The 24,423-nt window shown below is 42.7% G+C and overlaps 1 protein-coding gene across 5 annotated transcripts in view; it reads right to left on the bottom strand.

The window, feature by feature from the left end:
* LOC105498736 (TLE family member 1, transcriptional corepressor) overlaps window positions 1-24,423 on the bottom strand; it is a 107,959-nt gene that overhangs the window by 61,859 nt on the left and 21,677 nt on the right. For 3 of the 5 annotated variants that reach the window (XM_011771026.3, XM_011771029.3, XM_011771028.3), the window contains exons 5-6: window positions 9,969-10,031; window positions 7,890-7,964 (exon numbers count right to left, since the gene is read on the bottom strand). In XM_011771026.3, the coding sequence (XP_011769328.1) occupies window positions 7,890-7,964; window positions 9,969-10,031 (138 nt within the window). Of the gene's footprint in view, window positions 1-7,859; window positions 7,965-9,968; window positions 10,032-24,423 lie in introns of all 5 variants that reach the window. The other 2 variants (XM_011771023.3, XM_011771025.3) reach the window with 1 other exon arrangement.

The following is a 24,423-nucleotide window of genomic DNA, read 5'->3' as shown; positions in this document are numbered from 1 at the left end:
AAAATGCAAATAAAAAACAGGAGATGCTGCTTCACACCCACTAGGATGCATAGAATAAAAAAGATGGACAGTAAATGGCAGAGATCATATAGAGAAATTGGAATTCTCATATGCTATTGTGAGAATGCAACATGATGCAGCCGCTTTGGAAAATAGTTTGGCTGTTGCTCAAAAAGTGAATAAAGTTACCACAGACCCAGTAATTCTACTCCCAGAGACAAATCCAAGAGAAAACATGCCCACACAAAAACATGTACACAAATGTTCACAGCATCCTTATTCATAATAGACAATCAGTGGAAATCACCTAAATGTCCATCAACTTATGAATGAATAAGCAACTGTGGTATATTGATGAAATGTTAATTGTCAATAAAAAGGACTAAAATACTGGTGCATACTACAACATGGATAAACCTTGAAAACATGAAGAAGCCAGGCATACAACGCTACGTATTATATGATTCCATTCATATGAAATGTCCAGAACAGGCAAATTCATAGAGATGGATAAGCACATTGGTAGTTGCCAGAGGTTAGGGGAGGAGGCATGAAGAATAAATGGTAATGAATATGGAGTTTCTTTATAGGGTGACAAAAACGTCCTAGAAAAATTTTATAGTCGTGATGTTGTACAGCAATGTGAATATGCTAAAACCCACTTAAGTATATGCTTTTAAAAAGGTGAATTTGGCCAGGTACAGTGACTCACGCCTGTAATCCCAGCACTTTGGGAGGCCGAGGCAGATGGATCACCTGAGATCAGGAGTTCAAGACCAGCCTGACCAACATGGAGAAACCCTGTCTATACTAAAAATACAAAATTAGCTGGGCATGGTGGTGCATGCCTGTAATCCCAGCTACTTGTGAGGGGAGGCTGAGGCAGAAGAATTGCTTGAACCCAGGAGGCAGAGGCTGTGGTGAGCCGAGATCCCAACATTGCACTCCAGCCTGGGAAACAAGAGAGAAACTCCGTCTCAAAAAAAAAAACAAAAAAACAAACAAAAAAACATAATAATTTAATTGTAATTTTAAAATAACTAAAAGAGTGTCATTAGATTGTAACACAAAAGATAAATGCTTGCCGGGCGCAGGGGCTCACACCTATAATCCCAGCACTTTGAAAGGCCGAGGTGGGCAGATCACCTAAGGTCAGGAGTTCCAGACCAGCCTGGCCAACATGGAGAAACGCCGTCTCTACCAAAAATACAAAATTAGCCAGGCATGGTGGCACATGCCTGTAATCCCAGCTACTCGGGAGGGTGAGGCAGGAGAATCACTTGAACCCAGGAGGCAGAGGTTGCAGTGAGCCAAGATCGTGCCATTGCACTCCAGCCTGGGCAACAAGAGCGAAACTCCGTCTCAAAAAAAAAAAAAAAAAAAAGATAAATGCTTCAGGGGATAGATACCCTATTCTTTATGATGTGCTTATTAAACACTGTATGCCTGCATCAAAACATCTCCTGTACCTCATAAATATATACAGATAGTATGTACCCACAAAAATTAAAAATTTAAAAATACACAGCTGTAATTCCTATAATGGGGTACTCTATTTTCTATTCTGAAGCTTTTCTCCTCCTTCTGGAAAAAAGAAGAATATATAATGCTTTATTCCAGGGAATCAAGTAAAAATCACAGGAAACTATGTGGGTGGGTTGACAGGCGCAGCAATCACTGCACATGTTTACCTATGTAACAAACCTGCACATCCTGTGCATGTATCCCGAAACTTAAAATTAAATTAAAATTTTTTTTAAAAAAGGAAAGAAATACGTGGGGAAATTAAAAAGTAAATGCTTCAACACTTTTCTAATAACTACAAAGCGTGATGACGATAATCCGGACACTGAGGAAAAGTTCTGCATTTGTCAGGCACCTAGTTGTGCTCTCAGTAAAAACAGACAAACAAACTTAACCAAAGGAGAGATGGGCTGCGAAGACTTCTTTGCAATATTGTTCTTTCCCTGTGGAAATTTAATAAAAGCGCTAGATTGTTGTAATTTAAGTAGAGAGTACGTCACTAAATACAAGTTAGTAGAGCTAGAAGATCCATGTTTGTTGTAGCTATTTAGTCTTCTCTCGGTAGCAGGCTATGCATTATTCTCCTAGGGAGAATTTGTTTTATAAAGAAACTTACGGCTGGGTTATTGATGGCTTTCCAGGGATTAACCGCATACTCATAAGAATAAGAGGCTAACCTCATCCTCTTAAACTTCACACACTACAATCCCATAGATAGCTGACAGCTACAGCCAAAGGAGAAAAATAATCCAACATTTTACTAATCCTTAAACCAATCATCTCATGCAACAGTGGAGAGCCCTTTAGGTCTACAACTCAATCTCTTAGGGATGGACAAGCTCCTTCTACAAATGTTTTAGGAGTTTGAATTCACAGCCATCCCCTACACGAAAACATCTAGCCAGACATCACAAAATACCCTAGACTTATTTTTAATTTTATACTAAGTTGTTTTAAAATATACAGAATCAGGTATTTGCCTATGGAGGAGGAACATAGAAATCTGATCAATAAACAGATTCCCATATAAGCCCCATATGCCTTGACCAAGGTTGTGTTCATGAAAAATAAGTCAGACTACATCCAAATAAGTGAGAAAGAAAAATCAGGTTGCCTAAACCCAAATTTCTTTTTTTCTTCTCTCTCTTGTACATAGGTTATATGTAAACAAACCCAAATTTCTTGATCTCCTAAAGTTCACAGGCATTACCACAGGAAACTGCTCAAATTGTCTTGCACCCAACTGTCCGCTTTGAGGCCACAAATAGAAACCTGTCATTTTGTGGAAGGGAAGGACAATCCCCACTGGTCATCCGGCCATCTCTTCTAACTCTCTTCCCTCCCAACTTTATCAGAATGATTCCTATAACCTCTCTGTGTCAACAATGGCACTGTCTGCCTTCTTCCTCATGTTAGGTAAGGAAGTCAATGATGTCTTCACATTTTTGCTCTCAATTCTGTCTCCATCTGTTCCCCAAACTTAACTTTTTTCTTGTGGTTTTGAACTTCTAAGTTTGTACATCAAAAGCTAAATGGCCGTCCTTTTTCACTATTGTGTCCCTGTCATTCATGCACAACAACTAATGGCAGGAGCAGAGCATCTGGCTGGGTCCAATCTCAAACACCCACATCCCTGTAACCACTAAACAAGACAAAGGGGTGAACTGCTGCTTGGCACAACCACCCCCGACCAGGGCTTGACCAACTGGACCTACAGATCTGCTACAAGCACTTAGGAAAACTAGGCAGACAAAACTGCAGTTCAAGGGGTCAGGATCACATGTTCATTGAAGACTGCCAGCCAGGGTCTTATCCCCACAAAAGCAGGGAAGGTAGAGACGGTATTACCATCCACGGATGGGGGACATTGTAGAGGTTAACTGACTATATGAGGTCATAAAGCTAATAGATGGCAGCTAAGCATCCTCCCCAAGTCCATCTGATCCCAAGGCCCATGCTTTGTCCAAGGCAACACAGTGTAAATATTCTTATGTGGATTACCAAAAACACCATGAAATGGAACAACAGGTGGTTAGAAATAAAACATACAACTGTGCCATTGTTTACTATTAATATTTTTTAAAATGTAATTGACTGATTCTTTTTTAACTTTTCAGTTAAAAAAACCACCATCTTTATGGCCAGGTACGGTGGCCCATACCTGTAATCCCAACACTTTAGGAGGCTGAGGCAGGTGGATCACCTGAGTTTGGGAGTTCAAGACCAGCCTGGCCAACATGGTGAAACCCTGTCTCTACTAAAAATACAAAAATCAGCTGGGCTTGGCGGCGCATGCCTGTAATCCCAGCTACTCGGGAGGCTGAGGCAGAAGAATTGCTTGAACATGGGAGGCAGAGGTTGCAGTGAGCAGAGATCATGCCACTGCACTCCAGCCTGAGTTACAGAGTAAAACTCTGTCTCCAAAAAAAACCCCAACCATCTTTAGCTCTTCTTTCACATGCCAAAAGAAAGAAAGAAAGAAAAAAAAAGCAACTATCTTTCTTTAGGAGAAGGGGAAAAACTGATAAGAATAATGGAATCCACTGGGGTTCTGGAAACCACCCCCTTACTGTGGAATGTGGGTTACCGGGTATACATAGGTGTCAAAAATCAAGCTGTGCATTTCACTATATTACAATTAGACATCAACTGAAAAAAACAAATCTATGTGTGTACAGATATGTATCTCTCTATATTATCCCTCGATTATCTGTGATGTTAAGAGAACACTAATTATTTGAAATCCCAATCCCAACTGAAATCAATTATTCAGTACCTATCAGAGCAGGCAGAAGAGAGCTTTTAGTTGCAAACTCCCCAAATAATAAAGTGGAGAAGTGGTCTTGAAGAGTCTTTCTATCAATTCTCCCTGCATTCAGGCAGCCATTAGCCATTCCACAAATAAGATGTTACAACGTTTAATAACCAATTTTGTTTTGACCATTCTTAGTAGAAATTTTAAAAAACAAACAAAAATGTTGCTTATGGTTTAACAACGATCCTGATCTAAAAACTCAAGGTCTCAAATGAGTAAGTTCCCTTCTCACAATGCGACTTGTTTGCTAAGGCCTAAGTGAGCTATGTGTCAAACCAAATAAACCTTGTACAAATTTTGTACACCTTTGCACTATAAATTAGCCTTTTCATTGTGACAAGACTACAACACATTTAATAGCAAAAGAATTGGTAAGAAGCAAAATTCAAAAAGTAGGACCGTAGTTATTATTCTGCCAGTCACCAGATTTGCTGTCAAAGCTGTTTAAAAAAAGGTCTACAGAAATATTTCAATAGTCTCTCCAGTATCAAATATCTAAGACGCTTATTTTTCTTAAATACTGATACTCTATGTAAGTTGAAGGCAGGTGCTACGGTGAGAAAGAATTAAAATTCAGTATTTTCTGCCAGATAGGAGAACTACAATTTCTATGCTGGTGAGAAATGGGGACTCTGCTAATTCCCTCAACAAGCACAGACAAAATATAACCTCTCTCTGCCTCCTCAAAGAGCACCCGCAGGCCCAAGACACACCTCGAACTAACCTAGAAGGTGGATGTCCTTGAGAAGATTTACTTTTTCCAGGTTTGATAAGGAGAAGTATCTTTAGCCCTGTCAAGCAAGCAGTCAAGCTCCTTGATTGTACCTTAAAGGGAATGAGAATGTTTCGGCTCATTTGCATTTTAAAGGGTACTCTTTCATGATCTTTCACACTTGTAATAGATGTCTAAACCGTTAAATTACTATTTCTTTTCTTAGCCTGAAAGTGGATGCAGACTAAGAGCGTGGCCTCTCCCATTGTTCTTTACCCTAAGTCGGCCCCTGAACAATACTGACAGCTGCTATCAAACCAGGCTGCATTTACTCTGTGCAGCTGCTGCTTGTAGGAACAGACAGTCTCCCGGTACCTCCTCCCCTCTGGGGAGACAGGTTGACACACTGCATGTTCAATGAAGGGGTGCAAAGGTCCACTGAATTGTCAACCCAATTTTATGCTACTTCGATTTTCCAGGATGCACACAATTCCTTTCAAGCAAAAATCAAGCATATGCCACAGCATGAAACTTAAGGTGTGGGATAATTATTGATCACTACAAACTTGAAAAGAGCCTTCTGACATAAATTCATATACTAATCCAAAAATTACAATGATAAAAACCGCACATGCCAGTATGCCCAAGACACGCAATGGGCGTAAGTCTCGTTTGCATTGCACCTGATTCACCACTTTGGTTTATTGTTGCCAAGGCACCCAGAGCTAACCTGCCTTTATAATAACCTCCACAACATTTTTCCTGGACTAAAGCCATTTGTAAAATTAGAAATTCATTTGCCCTTCGAAAAAGATCTGCTATTTTTATTCTCCGGTTCAGCTCAAACTGGGTATTACCTATGAACATCTGGTTAATACGATTTCCTCCTTCCTAAAGTGTAGGTGCAAAGGAGATTCACGAGAGCTGGGCGGTGCCTTTGAGAATGTAAACATCAGAGTTTTACCATCAAGAAATTATATGTCGAAATTTAGAGTCTATCAGAAAACAAACATGTTCCACAAAGTTTAACTGGGTACTTGAGAACTGCTTTGCATATGTTTTCCTTTAATCAAAACAGGCTTTTCCATCCTCATTCATTTGGGTGAAAAAATTCTGTGCTTGAGCTACAAGTACAATTCACTATTAGTCTTTGCTAATCAAACACAGTACATGCGAAAGTACCAGTGAATATTTGATTTGATCTCTGAAATAAAGCAATTCATTACACAAGAAAAGGGTACAGAAGGCAGCAGACAAATGCAGATGTAATTGTGTTTTTTGTTGAATGTGATTAGAGAGCCCACTAAGTAACAGTCAAAAATGTGATACTGAAGGAGGGGGAAGGCAGTGCCTGGATCTGGGGGGAAAAGGAGGGAGAATTGTTTATGCAGAGCTAAGCTGTCAAGTGTAATAAAGCAGCTTGAATAAAATTTAAGCTGAAAATCCACTGAAGCTCCCCATTTCAGGGAGGAAAAAGCTATTAAAAGGAAATGAAGGTCACCCTCCTAGTTTATTTCACCTAATTGACTGCCAATAGCTTACCACAGACAACCCAACTGCAGATCTGCAATTGAGAAACTGATGAAAGGAGAGTTTTCAAGCTGAGGCTCGTTCTTTAATCCTCCTTGGCTCTTATGTTTTTTCTCCATCTCCAGTTGGGATGTAATTTTAAGCTCTGATGGATTAACTGGTTCCATTGTCTGTGGCCGTCATTGGACTATGGCACTCTTAATCCGTACAGCAGCATGTCTAATTATCATTACAAAGTGTCTGAGGGAACTATAAAGACCAGCAGGGCATCATCTCACAAGCAATTAACATAAATTGATAAATGAGTGATTTGAATCTGCTCAAGGCACTCACATATGAATAAAATCAGAAAGGATGGTCCCTTGTTTCAGCTCCTTCTTTGGCTTAGTCTGGAAGGGGAAGAACACATGAGAACCGTCCCAGGTCCTGCAGTGGGGGGCGGGGGATGAACTCATGCAGGGGATGGAATGCACAGTTCACCAGATTCATTAATGCAGAGCAAATGACTTGTGATTGACAACCAGTGGCCAGCACGGAGCACTAACTGAACTCAACAGAGGAGAGCAGAACCCGGGTGAAAGGCCAGGGAGCACTAGGGCAGACAATTAACACTTCTTCCACAGCAAGAAAGCGCTCTTTTCATTGGTTTGTCACTTAAAAATTCATGAAAGAGGCGCAAGAAAGAACAAGAGCCAACAGTTATGTAGGTTCGAATACCCCAGAAAGCAAAAGGCAAAAAGCAAGGATAACTAAATGAAACGATAATTCAGAGACCCATTTTGACCTCACTGTGATCTCACATTGTAAGAGAGAAATGAGGAAAGTATTTAAAATTCTAACCTAAAGCTTTTACTAGACTAATGAAGCAAGGGTGGTTTAGGTGTCACAGGATGAACTACATTTATTTTACCACTTAAAAGTAGATTTAAGGACGGGCAAGGGGGTGCCTGCCCTCGGACCCAGCTACTCAGGAGGCTAAGGCAGGAGGATCACTTGAGTTCCAGGCCAGACTAGACAAAATATCAAGACCCCAGTCTGTTTAAAACGAATGTTTTTAATTAATAGATTTATTTTTTGTCCCCTCCTAAAATGTTTCTCCTGTCATCTTCCTTATGCTAAGCCCTCTTCCTCCATATACCTTAGCACACCCCAAGTCTCTTCCTCCCACCCTTATCAAATAGGTCAACGTTAAGCTACACAAATACACACACACACACACACACACACATATATATAAAGCCATCAAATTAATAAGAAATGAAAGCTGGTTATACACACTGTAGGAGGTAGACCTGGTAGGCCACGTACCCCGATGATGGCATTCAACTCTGCCATGGTCACCTGTTTGGCACGTTCGACAGCCTGGGCCACCTGTTGTTGATGCTTTGAAAACAAGGAGAAGAAAGGGCATTAGGAACAGCCAAGAACTTCATTGTATATTCTAACAACAAAAAGTCAAATGCTGTGCGCAATGCAGGCTGAAGTAGAGGGGTTTAAACGCGGAATTTCTCAACCACACATTATTTTCAGAGAACACAGGGAAAAACTGAGAATGGCAGTGCCCTTTATTTCTAAACAACACCAGTCACTACTTCTGGCTGCAAATTTTGGCTTGGAATGGTAGAAAACAAAAAAGGACATAAAGAATGATAACATAGGACCTTAAAAAATAAATAGAACAGAATTTGGAAGATCGTCCTTCTTCACAGAAGAGGTTCACCATGATAAGTTTGGCCATAAGTTTACAGCAATTTTAAAATATTCATTTTACAGCCAGGCGCAGTGGCTCATGCCTGTAATCTCAGCACTTTGGGAGGCCAAGACGGGGTGAGCCCAGGAGTTCAAGATCAGCGTGGGCAACATGGTGAAACCTCTATTTTTAAAATAAACAAATAAAATACCCATTTTAATACCTAAAACTTTAACATTAAATCTGTTGATCACTTATCTGATCAATCAACCTTGACCCCCCCCCCCCCGTCATTTTCAGAAACTCCTGGAATTCCTCTCACTCTTTTACAGCCTTTTGATTCTTCACCCTCCACAAGGCAAAGGAAGGACTCCAGCCTCAGTTCAGAGATGGAAACTCACCCCACACCTCCCAACTCCCAACTCCACCCACAAATAAAAACAAAGCCATACATTTACTTTGGGAGGCATGAGAATGTAACATAGAGCCCTGGATCACTAAAGTCTAACAACTACTAATACATTCAAACGGCAGACAAATCTACTGTCATATCAGACAGACAAAGGTTATACTGGAAAAGGCTGTTACAACAATAACGAGATGGTGACCATCCAGCATGGAGCAACAGATGCCAACCAGGATACCCAGTATTCCAACTCCCGGGCCAATAAGCTTTCCACCCTGTGTGAAGACGCATTCATCCCATGCACACTTAGAACACATTACAGCATTTAGTAGCTTATATCCAAAAGGAAGGTAAACTTTTCAAGGCAAAGCTAAAATACAATAGTCCTGAGTCAATTTCATAGATTACTCATATGAAGAGATTTCCCCCCTCAAAGAATGTTAAGATTAAACTTCTATGACTTTGTAACTAAACAAAATAGCTTACACATGCATATGACTCAGTAAGTTAATGTATTTTGGACTATTATCATCCGCCCCTTCAAGGACAGTATTAAGACAACTGCCTTGATACGTAAGTACAAAAGAACTACCTGCTTCCCTAGTAAAGTCTACCTTGATGGAACCATTTTTAAAAGTCAGTATGAGAACAGCTTTCTATTTAAAAGATAAAAAGGACACCTGAATTTTCAGTAGCTCTCAAGCTTATGCTACTTAAAGAAAGCAAAACTGGCCGGGCGCGGTGGCTCACGCCTGTAATCCCAGCACTTTGGGAGGCCGAGGCGGGCGGATCACGAGGTCAGGAAATCGAGACCATCCTGGCTAACACGGGGAAACCCCGTCTCTACTAAAAATACAAAAAACTAGCCGGGTGAGGTGGTGGGCGCCTGTAGCCCCAGCTACTCAGGAGGCTGAGGCAGGAGAATGGCATGAACCCGGGGGGCGGAGTTTGCAGTGAGCTGAGATCTGGCCACTGCACTCCAGCCTGGGCGACAGGGCGAGACTCCGTCTCAGAAAAAAAAAAAAAAAGAAAGCAAAACTATACATTGGATAGTCATTTTGCAGTTTTCCAGAGGAAAAAAAAAATTAATTTGGAGGTTGAGCTATTGTCACCATTTCCACAGTGTGCCCTCAGATGTGCTGGATAGACTAGCAGGGGGTTTACACACTTCAGCTGTAACAGATGTTCTTCACACTTGTTCCTTGTGATAAAATTAACATCTTAAAACTAGCTAATTTGCAAACAGAGAAGCAACATAATTGCACTTTAACAGCTGAACGGTTTTACTTACTTCCTGAGACAGAAATGGGATGACTTGTGCACAAATCGTATTCAATCTCTTGGCGATTTCAGTCTATAAAGACAAAGCCATACAAATGTTTAGAATACTTCACAATCAGTTTAGAAAGGTAAAACTTCATACCTCTAACACTTTAGTCCTCCTCTCCCTCCCTTGCTCTGGAAAGGTGCATAAAAAGGTTTCCCCAGGTTATGTTACTAATACTTATCTTGAGATAAACAGTAGATATTAATCCCACTTGCAAAGTAAGCCACAACTGCACACTTTATTGGTCGCATAATAAGAGATAATGAGTAGTTTAATTTAATTGGAAAATCTAGGCGGTTTAAGGCTACATGATCATTTAATATGGTGACTATATATATATATAATTTTTTTTTTTTTTTGAGACGGAGTCTCACTCTGTCGCCCAGGCTGGAGTGCAGTAGTGTGATCTCGGCTCAATGCAAGCTCTGCCTCCTGGGTTACGCCATTCTCCTGCCTCAGCCTCCCAAGTAGCTGGGACTACAGGCGTCCACCACCACACCCGGCTAATTTTTTTTTTTTTTTTGTATTTTTAGTAGAGACTGGGTTTCACCATGTTAACCAGGATGGTCTTGATCTCCTGACCTCATGATCTGCCTGCCTCGGCCTCCCAACGTGCTGGGATTACAGGCGTGAGCCACTGAGCCTGGCCAAGTGTACTTTTTCAGTGACGGCACACCATGACACATTTATATCATTATTGCAAGTTCATTCAAGCTGGTGTCAGAAGCCACGGCAGCCACAGCACTGTCAAAGCAGTCCAGCTTTCAAAGACAAGGCCTAAGGTGACAGAGCAGAAGAAAGATCTGCTGACCTCTTTCCCACTTGTCCCAGCTCATGTACAATTGAAACAGGATTTTATTGTTCACAGGCTTCCCTCAAACTTTCAACAAACCAAGAAAACATGACTAAAAACATTCCATTCTAGAGGGTGATGGTCAAGTCATGATATCCTGGGTGTTCTGAAAGTTTCGCCACAGTTCAGTGTCAAACTCAGAAGACTTCACCGACAGGGCCCAGGGGTCAGCTAAACAAAAAGGTGTCCCCAGTGTCTACAGCACAGGCTGGTTTAAAGAAGGCAGGAAAGGCCAGGTGCGGTGGCTCACGCCTGTAATCACAGCACTTTCAGAGGCCAAGGCAGGTGGATTACAAGGTCAGGAGTTCAACACCAGCCTGGCCAAGACGGTGAAACCCCATCTCTACTAAAAATACAAAAATTAGCCGGGCACGATGGCGGGCACCTGTAATCCCAGCTACTCGGGAGGCTGAGGTAGAGAACTGCTTGAACCCAGGAGGTGCAGGCTGCAGTAAGCTGAGATCACGCCACTGCACTCCAGCTTATGCGAGAGGGAGACTCCATCTCAAAAAATATAAAAGTAAAGAAGGCTGGAAAAGCCTTTGCTCCGCTCCACATCCACAGCAGTCCCTCTGCTACAAGGGACAAAAACTGGCAAGAGAGGGAACAGAGGGTACTCTACTTCTAGCCCGGGGAGGATCCACCTGCAGCAACTCCAACACCCTACAGCAATGCAAAGCAGTTCTGCTCTCCTCTATTTGGGAAGAACCAGTTCTGCTTTTTTAAAAAAGAAAAAAAAAAAAAAGTCATTTGTAAAGAGGCCCATCCTTGACCTTACTTATTTCATCATTTTGTCAATGTTTACTAAATGCCACCTATATTACTGAATTAAGCAATGAAAAGGATCACAAGAAAAAAATTTAAAAGCACACAGTCCAGGACCTTGAGAAATAGAGAACGGAAAAAGACAAAGTAGAAACCCCAGGAACAAAGTTGAGCCTGCAGTGAGCTGAGATCGTGCCACCGTACTCCAGCCCAGGCGACACAGCAAGACCCTGTCTCAAAAAAAAAAGGAAACAAAATCCCAGGAACTTTACAATCAAGCGTATAAAAAACGGCAGCCTTGTATCTTCTAAGATGATCTGAATTAACTAAACAAAGTCTTTGGTTTTATAAGATTGGATTTAGGCTGACCCAACCCAATTCTACCTGACCACCAATGAGACAAGGTTACAGACAGACCATGCCTTGGACAAAATGTACTAGGAGGGGAAATGACTGGTAAAGAGAGGAAGCCCATGCATGACCTTGCTTTAGAGAGCGAGGCAGATATATGCAAAAAGGGTGCAGCTGTACCAGGTACAAAAACAGAACTGGGTCAGCCCCACCCAGTTCATTTGATCACAGCCACCCACTCAAGCTACCTCAAGGTCATGGCTCTCCTCGAAAGCATGGGCAAGGCTTTCCTCTCCTTTGCAACAGGGTTCTGCACTCACGTAAAGGAGTAGAGATGCCTTTAGTGGGTATCCTACATAGGTCCTTGCTCCCAACTCCCTACCTACCACATATTCCTGCAACATTCTGTACATTCCCCTTCTTGGAAATTCACACTTAAAGGTTTCCAATTTTAAAAATGATATATGCTCACTTTGAACTCATACACATGCACACAGATGTATATACAGAAATATAAAAGAAAGTCAAAATAACCCTGCGTTCATCATCCAAGGATAAGCATGGGTAACATATTGATGATTTTAGGGTACCATTATTCCAGGTTCTCACTTATGTGCACAGAAACCCACAGTGAGAGACACATTTTAATACCAAGGGGTTTCCGTTATATACCCTGCCTGTCTATAATTTGTTACTCAAACATGTGTCATGGACATCATCCCAGTCAATTTAGATTAACAAGTACCTTGAAATATTCCACCATATAAGCATAAAGATGTTTAAGTACTATTGACACCAGGGAATATTTGTTTCATTTAATTTTGCACAATTAACGACTCTGTGTCAAATAACCCTCCACACAGATCTCTAAAAGGAATCCCTAGATGTGAAACTGCTGGGTCAAAGTGTATGCATATTTTAAGTTGCAATGCATGCTGCCAAACTGCCCAGCAGAAAAGCTGTACCAGGCCGGGCGCGGTGGCTCATGCCTGTAATCCCAGCACTTTGGGAGGCTAAGACGGGTGGATCACAAGGTCAGGAGATCAAGATCATCCTGGCTAACACGGTGAAACCCTGTCTCTACTAAAAATACAAAAAAATTAGCCGGGCTTGGTGGTGGGCGCCTGTAGTCCCAGCTACTCGGGAGGCTGAGGCAGGAGAATGGTGTGAACCTAGGAGGCGGAGCTTGCAGTGAGCCAAGATTGTGCCACTGCACTCCAGTCTGGGAGTCACAGTGAGACTCCGTCTCAAAAAAAAAAAAAAAAAGCTGTACCAATTATTGCAAGTTCAGGAGGGTGCCTGCTCTCCCACCCAGTGTCAATATTGGGTTTTGTTGACCTTTCTTTAATCTTCATCCATCTAATGGATTAAAAAATGACCTCATTTTTATTTGCATTACTTGAATTCTTCCTCTAGTTAAACATCTTTTCATGTATTTATTGGTCCACTCTATGTTTCCCTTCTCCATTCTTCCATTGTTGTTTAATCATTTTTGTCTTTTGGTGGTGTTTCCTTGCATGAGACAAATATTAACCCTTTATCAGAGTTTGCTCAGCTTGCCACTTGTCTTTCAACCTTGCTTGATACGAATGTTTTGCTGTATAGAACTTTAAGTCTTTATGTTGTCAAACGAAAGCATTTTCTTCCTATGCTCCTGGCCTTTAGGTGAAGATTAGAACACACCAATATCATAAAAGCCATTCTTACTTTTCTTCTAGTGTGCTATGGCTGCATTTTTATACTTAACTATTTGATTTAGCTGGAATTTATTTTGGTTTAAGAAAAGATGCCCTCATCTTTATGATAATAACTATGTGTTACTACCTAGAATGGCGTCAAAGTAGACTTGAACATGGTCAGAGGACAGTTAAGATCGAGTCTGAATGAAATGAACTTGTAAACCTTTAATAATATTAAAGTTATCAAAAATAAAATAAAGAAAAGAAATACATACGAAAGCAAAGGCAATGATACAGTGGTCTCTCGCTATCAGTGGGGGATTGGTTCAGAATCCTCCATGGAAACCAAAATTCAAGGATGCTTAAGTCCTTTCTATAAAATGGTATAGTATTTGCATATAAGCTATGCACATCTACCCATACACTTTATATCATCTCCAGATTACTTACCTAATACAGTGTAAATCCTAGGTAAATGGTTGTTGTATTATTTAGGAAATGACAAGAAAAAAGTCTGTACATGTTCACTACAGACGTTTTTTTTTTTTTTTTTTTTTTTTTTTTTTTTGAGACAGAGTCTCGCTCTGTCGCCTAGGCTGGAGTGCAGTGGCACAATCTTGGCTCATTGCAACCTCCACCTCCCGGGTTCTAAGGAACTCTCCTGCCTCAGCCTCCCAAGTAGCTGGAATTACAGGCACCTGCAACCACACCCGGCTAATTTTTTGTATTTTTAGTAAAGACGGGGTTTCACCATGTTGAGCAGGCTGATTTTAAACTCCTGATCTCAAGTGATTCACCTGCCTCGGCCTCCCAAAGTGCTAGGATTTATAATCCTAGCATGAGCCACTGTGCCCGGCCGACGCAATGTTTTAAAAATATATATATTTTCAAACCATAGTTAGTTGAATTCACAGACACGGAACCCACAGATACAAAGGGCCGACTGTACTATGTAAGTTGGGTTAGACTGGATAAGCCTGAAACAGGAGGAAGAAAAGTTAGAAATCAAAGCCCAACCTGATGAAAAACATCAAAAGCCATACCGTATGTTCTGGAAATTCTACATAAATAGTCTGGAGAAGAAGCAAATAGGAGCAATAAAGGAGAGTGTTACCCGAGACTTCCCCTCCGTCTGCCAGGTCTCTAAACCCTGATCTTAAAACTATCCTGAGGAGCCAGCTTGACTTTTGAGTCAGAAAATCTAAATCCAAGTCTTGGACTGTTCTACTAACAAGCTGGTTTACCCCAGAAAATGCGCTGACGTCCTCTGAAATACCCTGGCTCCTCCACCTGCACAACCTACCTCCTGGCAGGTGAGGGTACAGAGCTTACCTGACAATGCTCTGTGAGTCCTAAAACATCACTAGCTCCCAAGAGGCTTCATGAACATCTTCCCTTCAAATAATCTGGATTGCAGTAGCATAAAAACTGGCAATAATTCTTGGTATTATCTCTTGCTTCAACAAAAGAGTATTCTGGTAAGATTCTTAATTTAGCACAAATTAACAAGTCTCGTAGTGACTTTATTTTAATGTATTTACTTACTTATTTTAGATGGAGTCTTGCTCTGTCACCAGGCTGGAGTGCAGTGGAGCCATCTCGGCTCACTGAAACCTCCGACTCCCTGGTTCAAGCAATTCTTCTGCCTCAGTCTCCCAAGTAGCTGGGATGACAGGCACGTGCCACCACGCCCGGCTAATTTTTCTGTTTTTAGTAGAGATGGCGTTTCACCATGTTGGTCAGGATGGTCTCGATCTCCTGACCTTGTGATCCGCCCGCCTCAGCCTCCCAAAGTGGTGAGATTACAGGCGTGAGCCACCGCACCCGGCCTCTCGTGACTCCTACCCATGCTATTACTGATCGGAGTGTGCCGGCAGATTAACCTGGGTATTTGACCATGCTGCCTTCCACCTCTTGCAAAGGCTAGACAGCTGCAGTGAAAAACTGAGGGCTAACTGTATTTCCCACCTAGAAATCATTTTCCTACCCAATGATGAAGACTTATTTGGTACCTGCTAAGTCATAATGCTTATAAACTTTCCCTGTGCCTAGATTTTTGATACTGTATAAGGTAACAACAATAAATCTGCATTCAAGAGCTATCCACAAACCAAATCTGCATGAAACCCTCCACCCAGAAATGTACGCAGCAGGATGAAGGCTCCAGCAACAAGCCTTTCTGCATGGATGGCCACCGCCTACTGAGGCAGCAGGAAGCAGGAGTCCAAATTACCTGTCTACAACAGTCTTTCATTCTCCTTACCCATGCCAGCTCTCCTCGCTGATTTGCATATGGTAATACATTTAGCCCTCAGCATCTAAAAATTGGTTTCTAGATGATGGCAATCTACTTGGCAAACTACTACGTAAGGTGTTCTATGTTAAGTCACTTAAACCACTGGGTCCCTCCCAGGTCTCTTACTTAACAGGATTACCACCACTCTGCTTCAGAGTTTCATCAAAATTGAGTGAGCTGATGAGCTGGTATGTAAGCTAAGGTATACTATTCCACAGTGCTATACAAATATGAGAGCTCTTCCCAATCCTTCAAGGCCCGCCTCAAATTCACTGAGAAGCTGCCTTTCCCCCATAATACCAATAAACACACTCTTCTCTAGGTCCTTCAAGATCCTCCACAGCACTTACTGTCATTTGGTAAACTAAACCTGTGTGCTTAAAAATCACCATGTCATACAAAGAAAGCTTCCATACAGTTTCTTAACGGCTTTCTACATAAAAGCCTTCTCAACACAACAAGATGGGAAGCATTAGGAGAACACGACTCCTACTAAATACTGTGACACATTTCTTCGCTGTACCTCCCCTACTAAAACTGATGTAAGGGTACATATTTAACATACTTTCAGAGTCATGCCTCAATGAACTAAAACTTAAATCTCCATGCACCCCTAATTTCAATGGCCAAGGTGCACCCACATAAACAATTACTAAACAGTACTAGAGAAAGGCTGTTCACAAAAAAATAAAAACAAAATCATATGTTGGTAAGTATACAATTCATGTACATGTATGGTTTTATTTTTTTATTTTATTTTATGAGATGGAGTCTCTCTCTGTCGCCCAGGCTGGAGTGCAGTGGCGCCATCTCTGCTCACCGCAAGCTCCGCCTCCCGGGTTCAGGCCATTCTCCTGCCTCAGCCTCCGGAGTAGCTGGGACCACATGCGTCCGCCACCAAGCCCAGCTAATTTTTTTGTATTTTTAATAGAGACAGGGTTTCACCGTGTTAGCCAGGATGGTCTTAATCTCCTGACCTCGTGATCCGCCCGTCTCGGCCTCCCAAAGCGCTGGGATTACAGGCTTGAGTCACCGCGCCCGGCCTTTTTTTTTTTTTTTTTTTTTTGAGACAGAGTTTCGCCCTTGTTGCCCAGGCTGGAGTGCAACGGCGCGATCTTGGCTCTCCGCACCCTCCGCCTCCCGGGTTCAAGGGATTTTCCTGCCTCAACCTCACGAGTAGCTGGGATTACAGGCGTGTGCCACCATGTCCGGTTAATTTTGTATTTTTAGTAGAGACGGGGTTTCTGCATGTTGGTCAGGCTGGTCTCAAACTCCCGACCTCAGGTGATCCGCCCGCCTCGGCCTCCCAAAGTGCTGGGATTACAGGCGTGAGCCACCATGCCCAGCTACATGTATGTTTTTTTTTTTTTTTTTTTTTTTTTTTGAGACGGAGTCTCACGCTGTTGCCCAGGCTGGAGTGCAGTGGCGCGATCTCGGCTCACTGCAAGCTCCGCCTCCTGGGTTCACGCCATTCTCCTGCCTCAGCCTCCTGAGTAGCTAGGACTACAGGCGCCCGCCACCGCGCCCGGCTAATTTTTTTTTTTTGTATTTTTAGTAGAGACGGGGTTTCACTGTGGTCTCGATCTCCTGACCTTGTGATCCGCCCGCCTCGGCCTCCCAAAGTGCTGGGATTACAGGCTTGAGCCACCGCGCCCGGCCTTACATGTATGTTTTAACTGAGCTGAAATATGGCCAAGGACCTCAGAGACCAGCAATCAATCAAACTCTAGTGTATTCTGCAAGACTTTTAAATTCAATACATGGCCGGGCATGGTGGCTCACGCCTGTAATCCCAGTACTTTGGGAGGCCAAGGCAGGTGGATCAGGAGGTCAGGTCAAGACCATCCTGGCTAACACGGTGAAACCCCACCTCTACTAAAAATACAAAAAAAAAAAAAAAAAAAAAGGTTATCCTGGCGTGGTGGCACGCGCCTGTAGCCCCAACTACTCGGAAGGCTGAGACAGGAGAATTGCTTGAACCCGGGAGGCCGAGGTTGCAGTGAGCTGAGATGGCGCCACTGCACTCCAGCCTGGCAGAGTGAGATTTGGTCTCAAAAATAAATAAATAAATAAATAAATAAATTCAAGATATGGTCTTCTAAATAGCTTAAGAGTTTAGGATTCTATAATTCCTAAAAGTCTCACCACCTTTTCCTACTTCTCACACTTTGTCTAATTGCAATGTGGAAGAGCCTACTCCTCAGCACCCGCACACTTCCCCACTACACATACAGTAGTGCAGCATAATGAGTGCTGTTTGAAGCTCAAAACAGGGCGAGGACTGCTTAAGAGTAATTGCCCATGGGCCTCAAAGCAATCCAATGGCACCTTGCCCAAAGTCAGCTTAGGGAGGGGAAACTCCACTAGCATTAAATTGCAAATTGATGGATCATAAAAAATGGTGCTTATGCTGAGGGCTGGCAAACTGATCTTCTGGTTTCTTTGAACCAAGCGGGAAGCCAAGATAAAAACACAGTGGAGTGTTGGTAAGAAGTGTCTGGCAACAGATACATGGGCAAGAACATGAAAACAAAGCACACAAAGGAAATAAACAGATAACCTCTAAATCCCTTCTGACTAGAAGTTTCTGAGTCTGTGAAATGACAACCTTAAATCCAAAAAAAAAAAAAAAAAATGTACACAGAAACCTCACCGGCAACCAAACAAAAATGTAAATTTTGTTGTAAGTCAGGTAGGTCATTCAGAAACGGTTAAGGCAGTTTTTAAAAAATTAACAAAATTCAATGATGATGCATCCTCAGGGAAACTGGAACAATCCTACGTTACTGATGACATTAAATTGGTAGCACTGTCTTGGAAAGCAACTGGGCAATGTGTTTCAAGAGCATGAAATTATTCAAACCCTTTGGTAAGGCTTCCCACAGCTAAGAATTTATCCTAAGGAAATAGTTCAAATGAAAAGCATTCCATGCATGAAGCTGTTCACTGCAGCACTAGTTTCAAAGGGAAAAGAGAAAAAGCCAGGTAAAGATGTAACAGCAATTCAACACATCACAACCATCTGCCCAGTTTTTGAGAAAGTTAACATTTGCCCTCCTAATAAATCAGTTGTCTAATACTAAGAGAACAGTTAAATACACTACACACAACCCACAGGCATGGCGAGTAGCCATTAAAGTCATATTTGTGATAATGATGCTAAAATGACCAAGACATTCACTAGATGACGCAGGAGGGGAAGAAACAAAGACACGGTGTTAGTATTAATATGCCTTTTTTTTTTTTTTTTTTTTTTTTTTAAGGGCCAGGCGCTGTGGCTCACACCTGTAATCCCAACACTTTGGGGGGCCAAGGTGGGCAGATCACCTGAGGTCAGGAGTTTCAGACCATCCTGACCAACACAGTGAAACCCTGTCTCTACTAAAAATACAAAAAAATTAGCCGGGCGTGGTGGTGCATGCCTGTAATCCCAGCTACCCGAGGAGCTGAGGTGGGAGAATAGCTTGAACCCAGGAGCTGGAGGTCGCAATGAGCCAAGATAGCAACATTACACTCCAGCTTGGGCAACAAAAGTGAAACTCCGTAACAAAAAAAAAAAAAAAAAAAAATTAGGAATGTGGCCAAGCACCTTAAGTTGATATCCAAAATTAAAAGAGTAATTATGCTGAGGTGGTAGGGTTTTTAGTGACCTTTTTTTCCTCCCTCTAGTGACTTTGGAATCATTGCCCTTGACTTACTGTTTAAATGTTTGTTGTTGTTGTTGCTTTGAGTCAGGGTCTAATCCTGTTGCCCAGGCTGGAGTGCAGTGGCATGATCTCAGCTCACTGCAACCTCCGCCTCATGGGTTTAAGCAATTCTCTTGCCTCAGCTTCCCGAGTAGCTGGGACTACAGGCGTGCACCACCACATGCAGCTAATTTTTGCATTTTTAGTAGATGGGGGTTCACCATATTGGCCAGGCTGGTCTGGAACTCCTGACCTCAAATTATCCACACACCTCAGTCCCCCAAAGTGCTGGGATTACAGGCACAACAAGCCATTGCACCCGGCCAACTTACTGTTTACATTTATTACATCAGGAAGAGAGATAAGTACCGCCAGGCCCACCACGTTTGCGATCAACAGTGGCCCTGAGACACAACAATGCTGGCAAACCTGGAACCATTTGGGTACCCAGCCCTCTTAGAATCCTCAAATCACACGTGTAGAAACAGAGGTCTAAAGGAAATGATTTGTCCAAGATCATAAAACAAGATTAGAAGCCACATATTCCCTGCCTAGTTCTTTTTTTTTTTTTTTTTTTGAGACAGAGTCTCACCTCTGTCGCCAGGCACAGAAGTTAGGAAGTGGGAGATACTCACAACAAGAAAGAGCTGATGAACTCGGCCCTGTCTGCAAAGCAATGCAGCTGCTGAAAGGCCATACAGTCCAAACAGGGCTGCAGCAGCACAAGGCCAAGTCGGCATGATCTCTCAGCCAACAAAGGGACTACAGAAAGTGCCTCTCATCTGTCAATGACAGGGTCACCGTGCCCTTGCTACCCTAGCAGAGATCTCTGCATAGAATAGACAGTTTATAAGGGACCTCAATTATGAATTGCAAACCTTAAGTAAATGAGTTGTAGCCAAACTCCACTTTAATATTCTCCTCCACAGGCAGAAAGAATGATCCATCAACCCTAACATCAGACCATCTGGCCCACCGGTAGAACAAAATCCACAAACACATCTCTAGTTCCCGAAGATGACATCTTATTTTTATACCTAAAGAAAATTAGGAGCCAGGCATGGTGGCTCATGCCTATAATCCCACCATTTTGGGCGGGATGGATCACTTGAGGCCAGGAGTTTAAGACCAACTTGGGCAACACAGCAAGACAGTACCTCTACAAAAGAAAAAAAAAATTTAATTAGGGATGCATGCAGAAAAACTGTGTGCCGAAAATGATACACACAAAACAGAGCAAATAATCTTCCAATACTCCCTTTCCCTTCATAGGAGAGGAAGAGTTCCTTTGCCAAGAGGCCTCCTTCAGGATATCTGCTACTCAAGAGTCAAGATTTCTCCCATCACAGTGCCTTGCTCACCAATAGCTCATGAAAAGGTAAATTCATCTTTAAATCTAATGTGTCTGAGTAGCTTTTGTTTAAAATGTAATTACGCCAATAAAATGACTAATCACATTTTCAGGAAATCCAAATTTTAAAAATGTGGGGAGGTCGGGCACAGTGGCTCACGCCTACAATCCCAGCACTTTTGGGGGGCCAAGGCAGGAGGATCCCTTGAGCCCAGGAGTTTGAGACCAGCCTGGGCAACATAGGGAAACTCAGTCTCTCTTTTAATTTAAAAAACAAAACAAACAAACAAAAAAAACCTTATAAAGGTTAGTGAGGCTATCAGTGGTTCCCAAACTCCAGCGTACACTAGGATGGCCTTGTGCTTGTGTCATACACAGATGACTAGGCCCACCTGCAGAGCTCCTGTTGTAGTCTAGGCCTGAGAATATTCATTTCTAACAAGTTCCCAGGTAATCCTGAGGCTCTTGGACTGGAGACCACACTTTGAGAAGCACTGCCATCTATTTCAACAGCATCTACTGCTTGGCACCTGCCAGGTGCTCTGATGCCCACTCTCTAATCTTCATGTGGTCACCAGGTGCCCCAGGAGAATAGGCTAAAAGGTTACAATAACTTGCCTAATGTCAGAACGAGACAGTGGAGAGGAGAGGTCAGGCCTGCCTCTCTCCAGAGCCTTGCAGCAATATGAGGGCTGCCCTCTCACACATTTTTACAAAACACTGAGGCAAGAACAGAAACCGGGGGTGTAGGAACACATTTGCCTTCTGTGGAAAACCTCGCACAATATTCATTTAAGTTATTCCACCCATGGCAATGTAATCTCGCCCCTTCTTCAAGCCTGTGATTAAAACAAAACAAAGAGTACCAGACGACAGAAACCCTTTAGTGGCTCAACTAATCAGAACACAAGTCACCAATTACTGGCAGATAATAACTTTTATGTTCCATCTCCCCCTCACTTGGCAGCTCCTGCAACATTCTAAATCTGAGCTCTCTCCAACTGGGCCCAGATACTATCCTTTCACTCCCCATCTTTCACACTCGCAGCTTCTCTGAAAACAAGGAGGGGTTAAAAGAAAGGAAGGAAGGGGGGAAAAAAAAAAAAAAACACCATGCTGAAGGCTGCTCGGGCAGAGATAGCAACACTAATTGCTCCCATTCTCTAGCTCCTGGTGAGGCAGATTGCAGGGGCCTGCATCTCCGGAGAAAGCTCTCCTATCTTCGCAGCAGCTCTCAGCAGAGCAACTCAAGTGCCCTTAATTGTTTATGTTCTTAATGCAGAGCCTCTTGAATGCATTCATTTTTAATAGCAGGCTTGAGTGTGGGGCCCATCAAAGAATGACAAAGCAACTCTATTCATTGGTTCTCCTTCCTGCAATGATGGTCTTTTGATTTATTTGCAAATGACAAGCTTGCCAGGCCCCACTTGAGGGCTGCCCTCTTTTTTTTTTTTTTTTTTTTTTTTTTAAGAATTCAGTTGCATTTTCCAAGATGAAGTTGAGTCTGCAATGCTGTTTGTGTAAATTTTTCCCCCTTCAGTTCCTTCTAATTAATGACTTAAATGTTTTGACCCAACTGTTGCCAAGCAGAGCATTTGGGCTTTAATTTGTCATTTTGGTAAAGATGCATCTTTGACAAAAGCATCACAGCTGTTTTAGTTCCTAAATAGCACATTTCCATTATTCAGAAACCCTTGTTATGGAGTTCAGAAAGGGCCTGTTCACAGGAAATTGTATTGACTTGTCCCAGGACGGAAAAAGGGCAGCTTTTGGTGGCCTTAAAGGAAAATGCACTCTGTGGTGGAGAAAGAAATCTTTCTCCAAACTCTGCAGAGTGAGTCACAGATCATCACCGTGAAGTCATCACCTACCCTCCTGGGGAAGAAAAACAAGCCTCTCCCTGGGCCACACCCCAGCAAGCCTATACCTTTAACTCTCTTCACAGATCTCAGTCATTAGAGAGCTCATAAGAAATGAGATAATACAACAGCAGGATTAGTGGGAGGAAAAGCAGACTATATCATCATCATCATCATTGGATGAAGGTTAAAATGACAATTGTGAAACGAAAATATGCCTGTATAGCCAGGCACGGTGGGTCACGCATGTAATCCCAGCACTCTGGGAGGCCAAGGCAGGCGGATCATGAGGTCAGGAGTTTGAGACCAGCCTGACTAACATGGTGAAACCCCGTCTCTACTAAAAATACAAAAATTAGCCAGGCGTGGTGGTGCACGCCTGTAATCCCAGCTACTCAGGAGGCTGAGGCAGGAGAATCGCTTGAACCCGGGAGGCGGAGGTTGCAATGAGCCGAGATCACGCCACTGCACTCCAGCCTGGGCGACACAGCGAGACTGGTCTCAAAAAAATAAATAAATAATAAAATAAAATATGCCTGTGTAAATAAAGACAAAAGCCTGAAGCACTGCTCACATCTGTCAGCACTTTTGAGAGCAAGGTAGGAGGCTTGCTGGAGACCAGGAGTTCAAGACCAGCCTGGGCAACATAGTAACACCTCATTTCTACATAAAAATTTAAAAAATTAGCTGGGTGTGGTGGTGTGGCCTATAGTCCTAGCTACTGGGGATGCTTAGGCAAAGGATCACTTGTTCGGAGTAATCCTTAGTTCAGAGTTTGGAGTTATGATTAAGCCACTGCACTTCAGCCTGGGCAACAGAGTGAGATAAAAATATGCAAAAATCAGGTAGGCACAGTGGCTCATACCTGTAATTCCTGCACTTTGGGAGGCCGAGGCAGGCAGATCACTTGAGGTCAGAAGGAGACCAGCCTGGCCAACATGGCTAAAAATACAAAAATTAGCTGGGTGTAGTGGTGCACACCAGAAATCCCAGCTACTCAGAAGGCTGAGGTACAAGAATGGCTTGAACCCCGAAGGCAGAAGTTGCAGTGAGCCGAGAGATCACTCCAGCCTGGGTGACAGAGAGAGACTGTCTCAAAAAAAAAAAAAAAAAAAGCAAAAATCAAGTTACCTCTGAATGTTTTCCTAACACATTGAAATCTTCAGCCAACCTGGATGGTAGAAAAGGAACTTTCTGCACAAGGTTTCCATGGGCCATGGCTACAGCTGAATGACACACATACATGAGTAACGGCTGCCCCTCTACTTCCTGAGCAACTTCTTAGGGAAAGCAGCTCTCTGCAAGGAGGTCTAGGCCCCCAATCCACATAATAGCTCCAAGTTTGATAGATGTATCAAAGCTATTCCTGGCCCCTCAAACTCAGTGCTGAAACTTCAGCTGGAAAGTCTCAGCCCCTAAGCTGTATTCCTGCTCCCCCAAGCTGAGCTGCTGGGGAGAGGTGGTCCTTTGGGAAGGAAGGTAAGGTTGCTGCCTTCCCGGATGGAACCTGGAATTATGTTTTTAATCAATATCACATGCCAAAAAACCTGCAGTGCTCCACAACTTACTCTCAAAGTAG

This window comes from Macaca nemestrina, chromosome 14 (assembly GCF_043159975.1).
Source record: "Macaca nemestrina isolate mMacNem1 chromosome 14, mMacNem.hap1, whole genome shotgun sequence".
Classification (NCBI taxonomy): Eukaryota; Metazoa; Chordata; class Mammalia; order Primates; family Cercopithecidae; genus Macaca; species Macaca nemestrina.
This window is presented reverse-complemented; position numbering and strand designations above follow the sequence as displayed.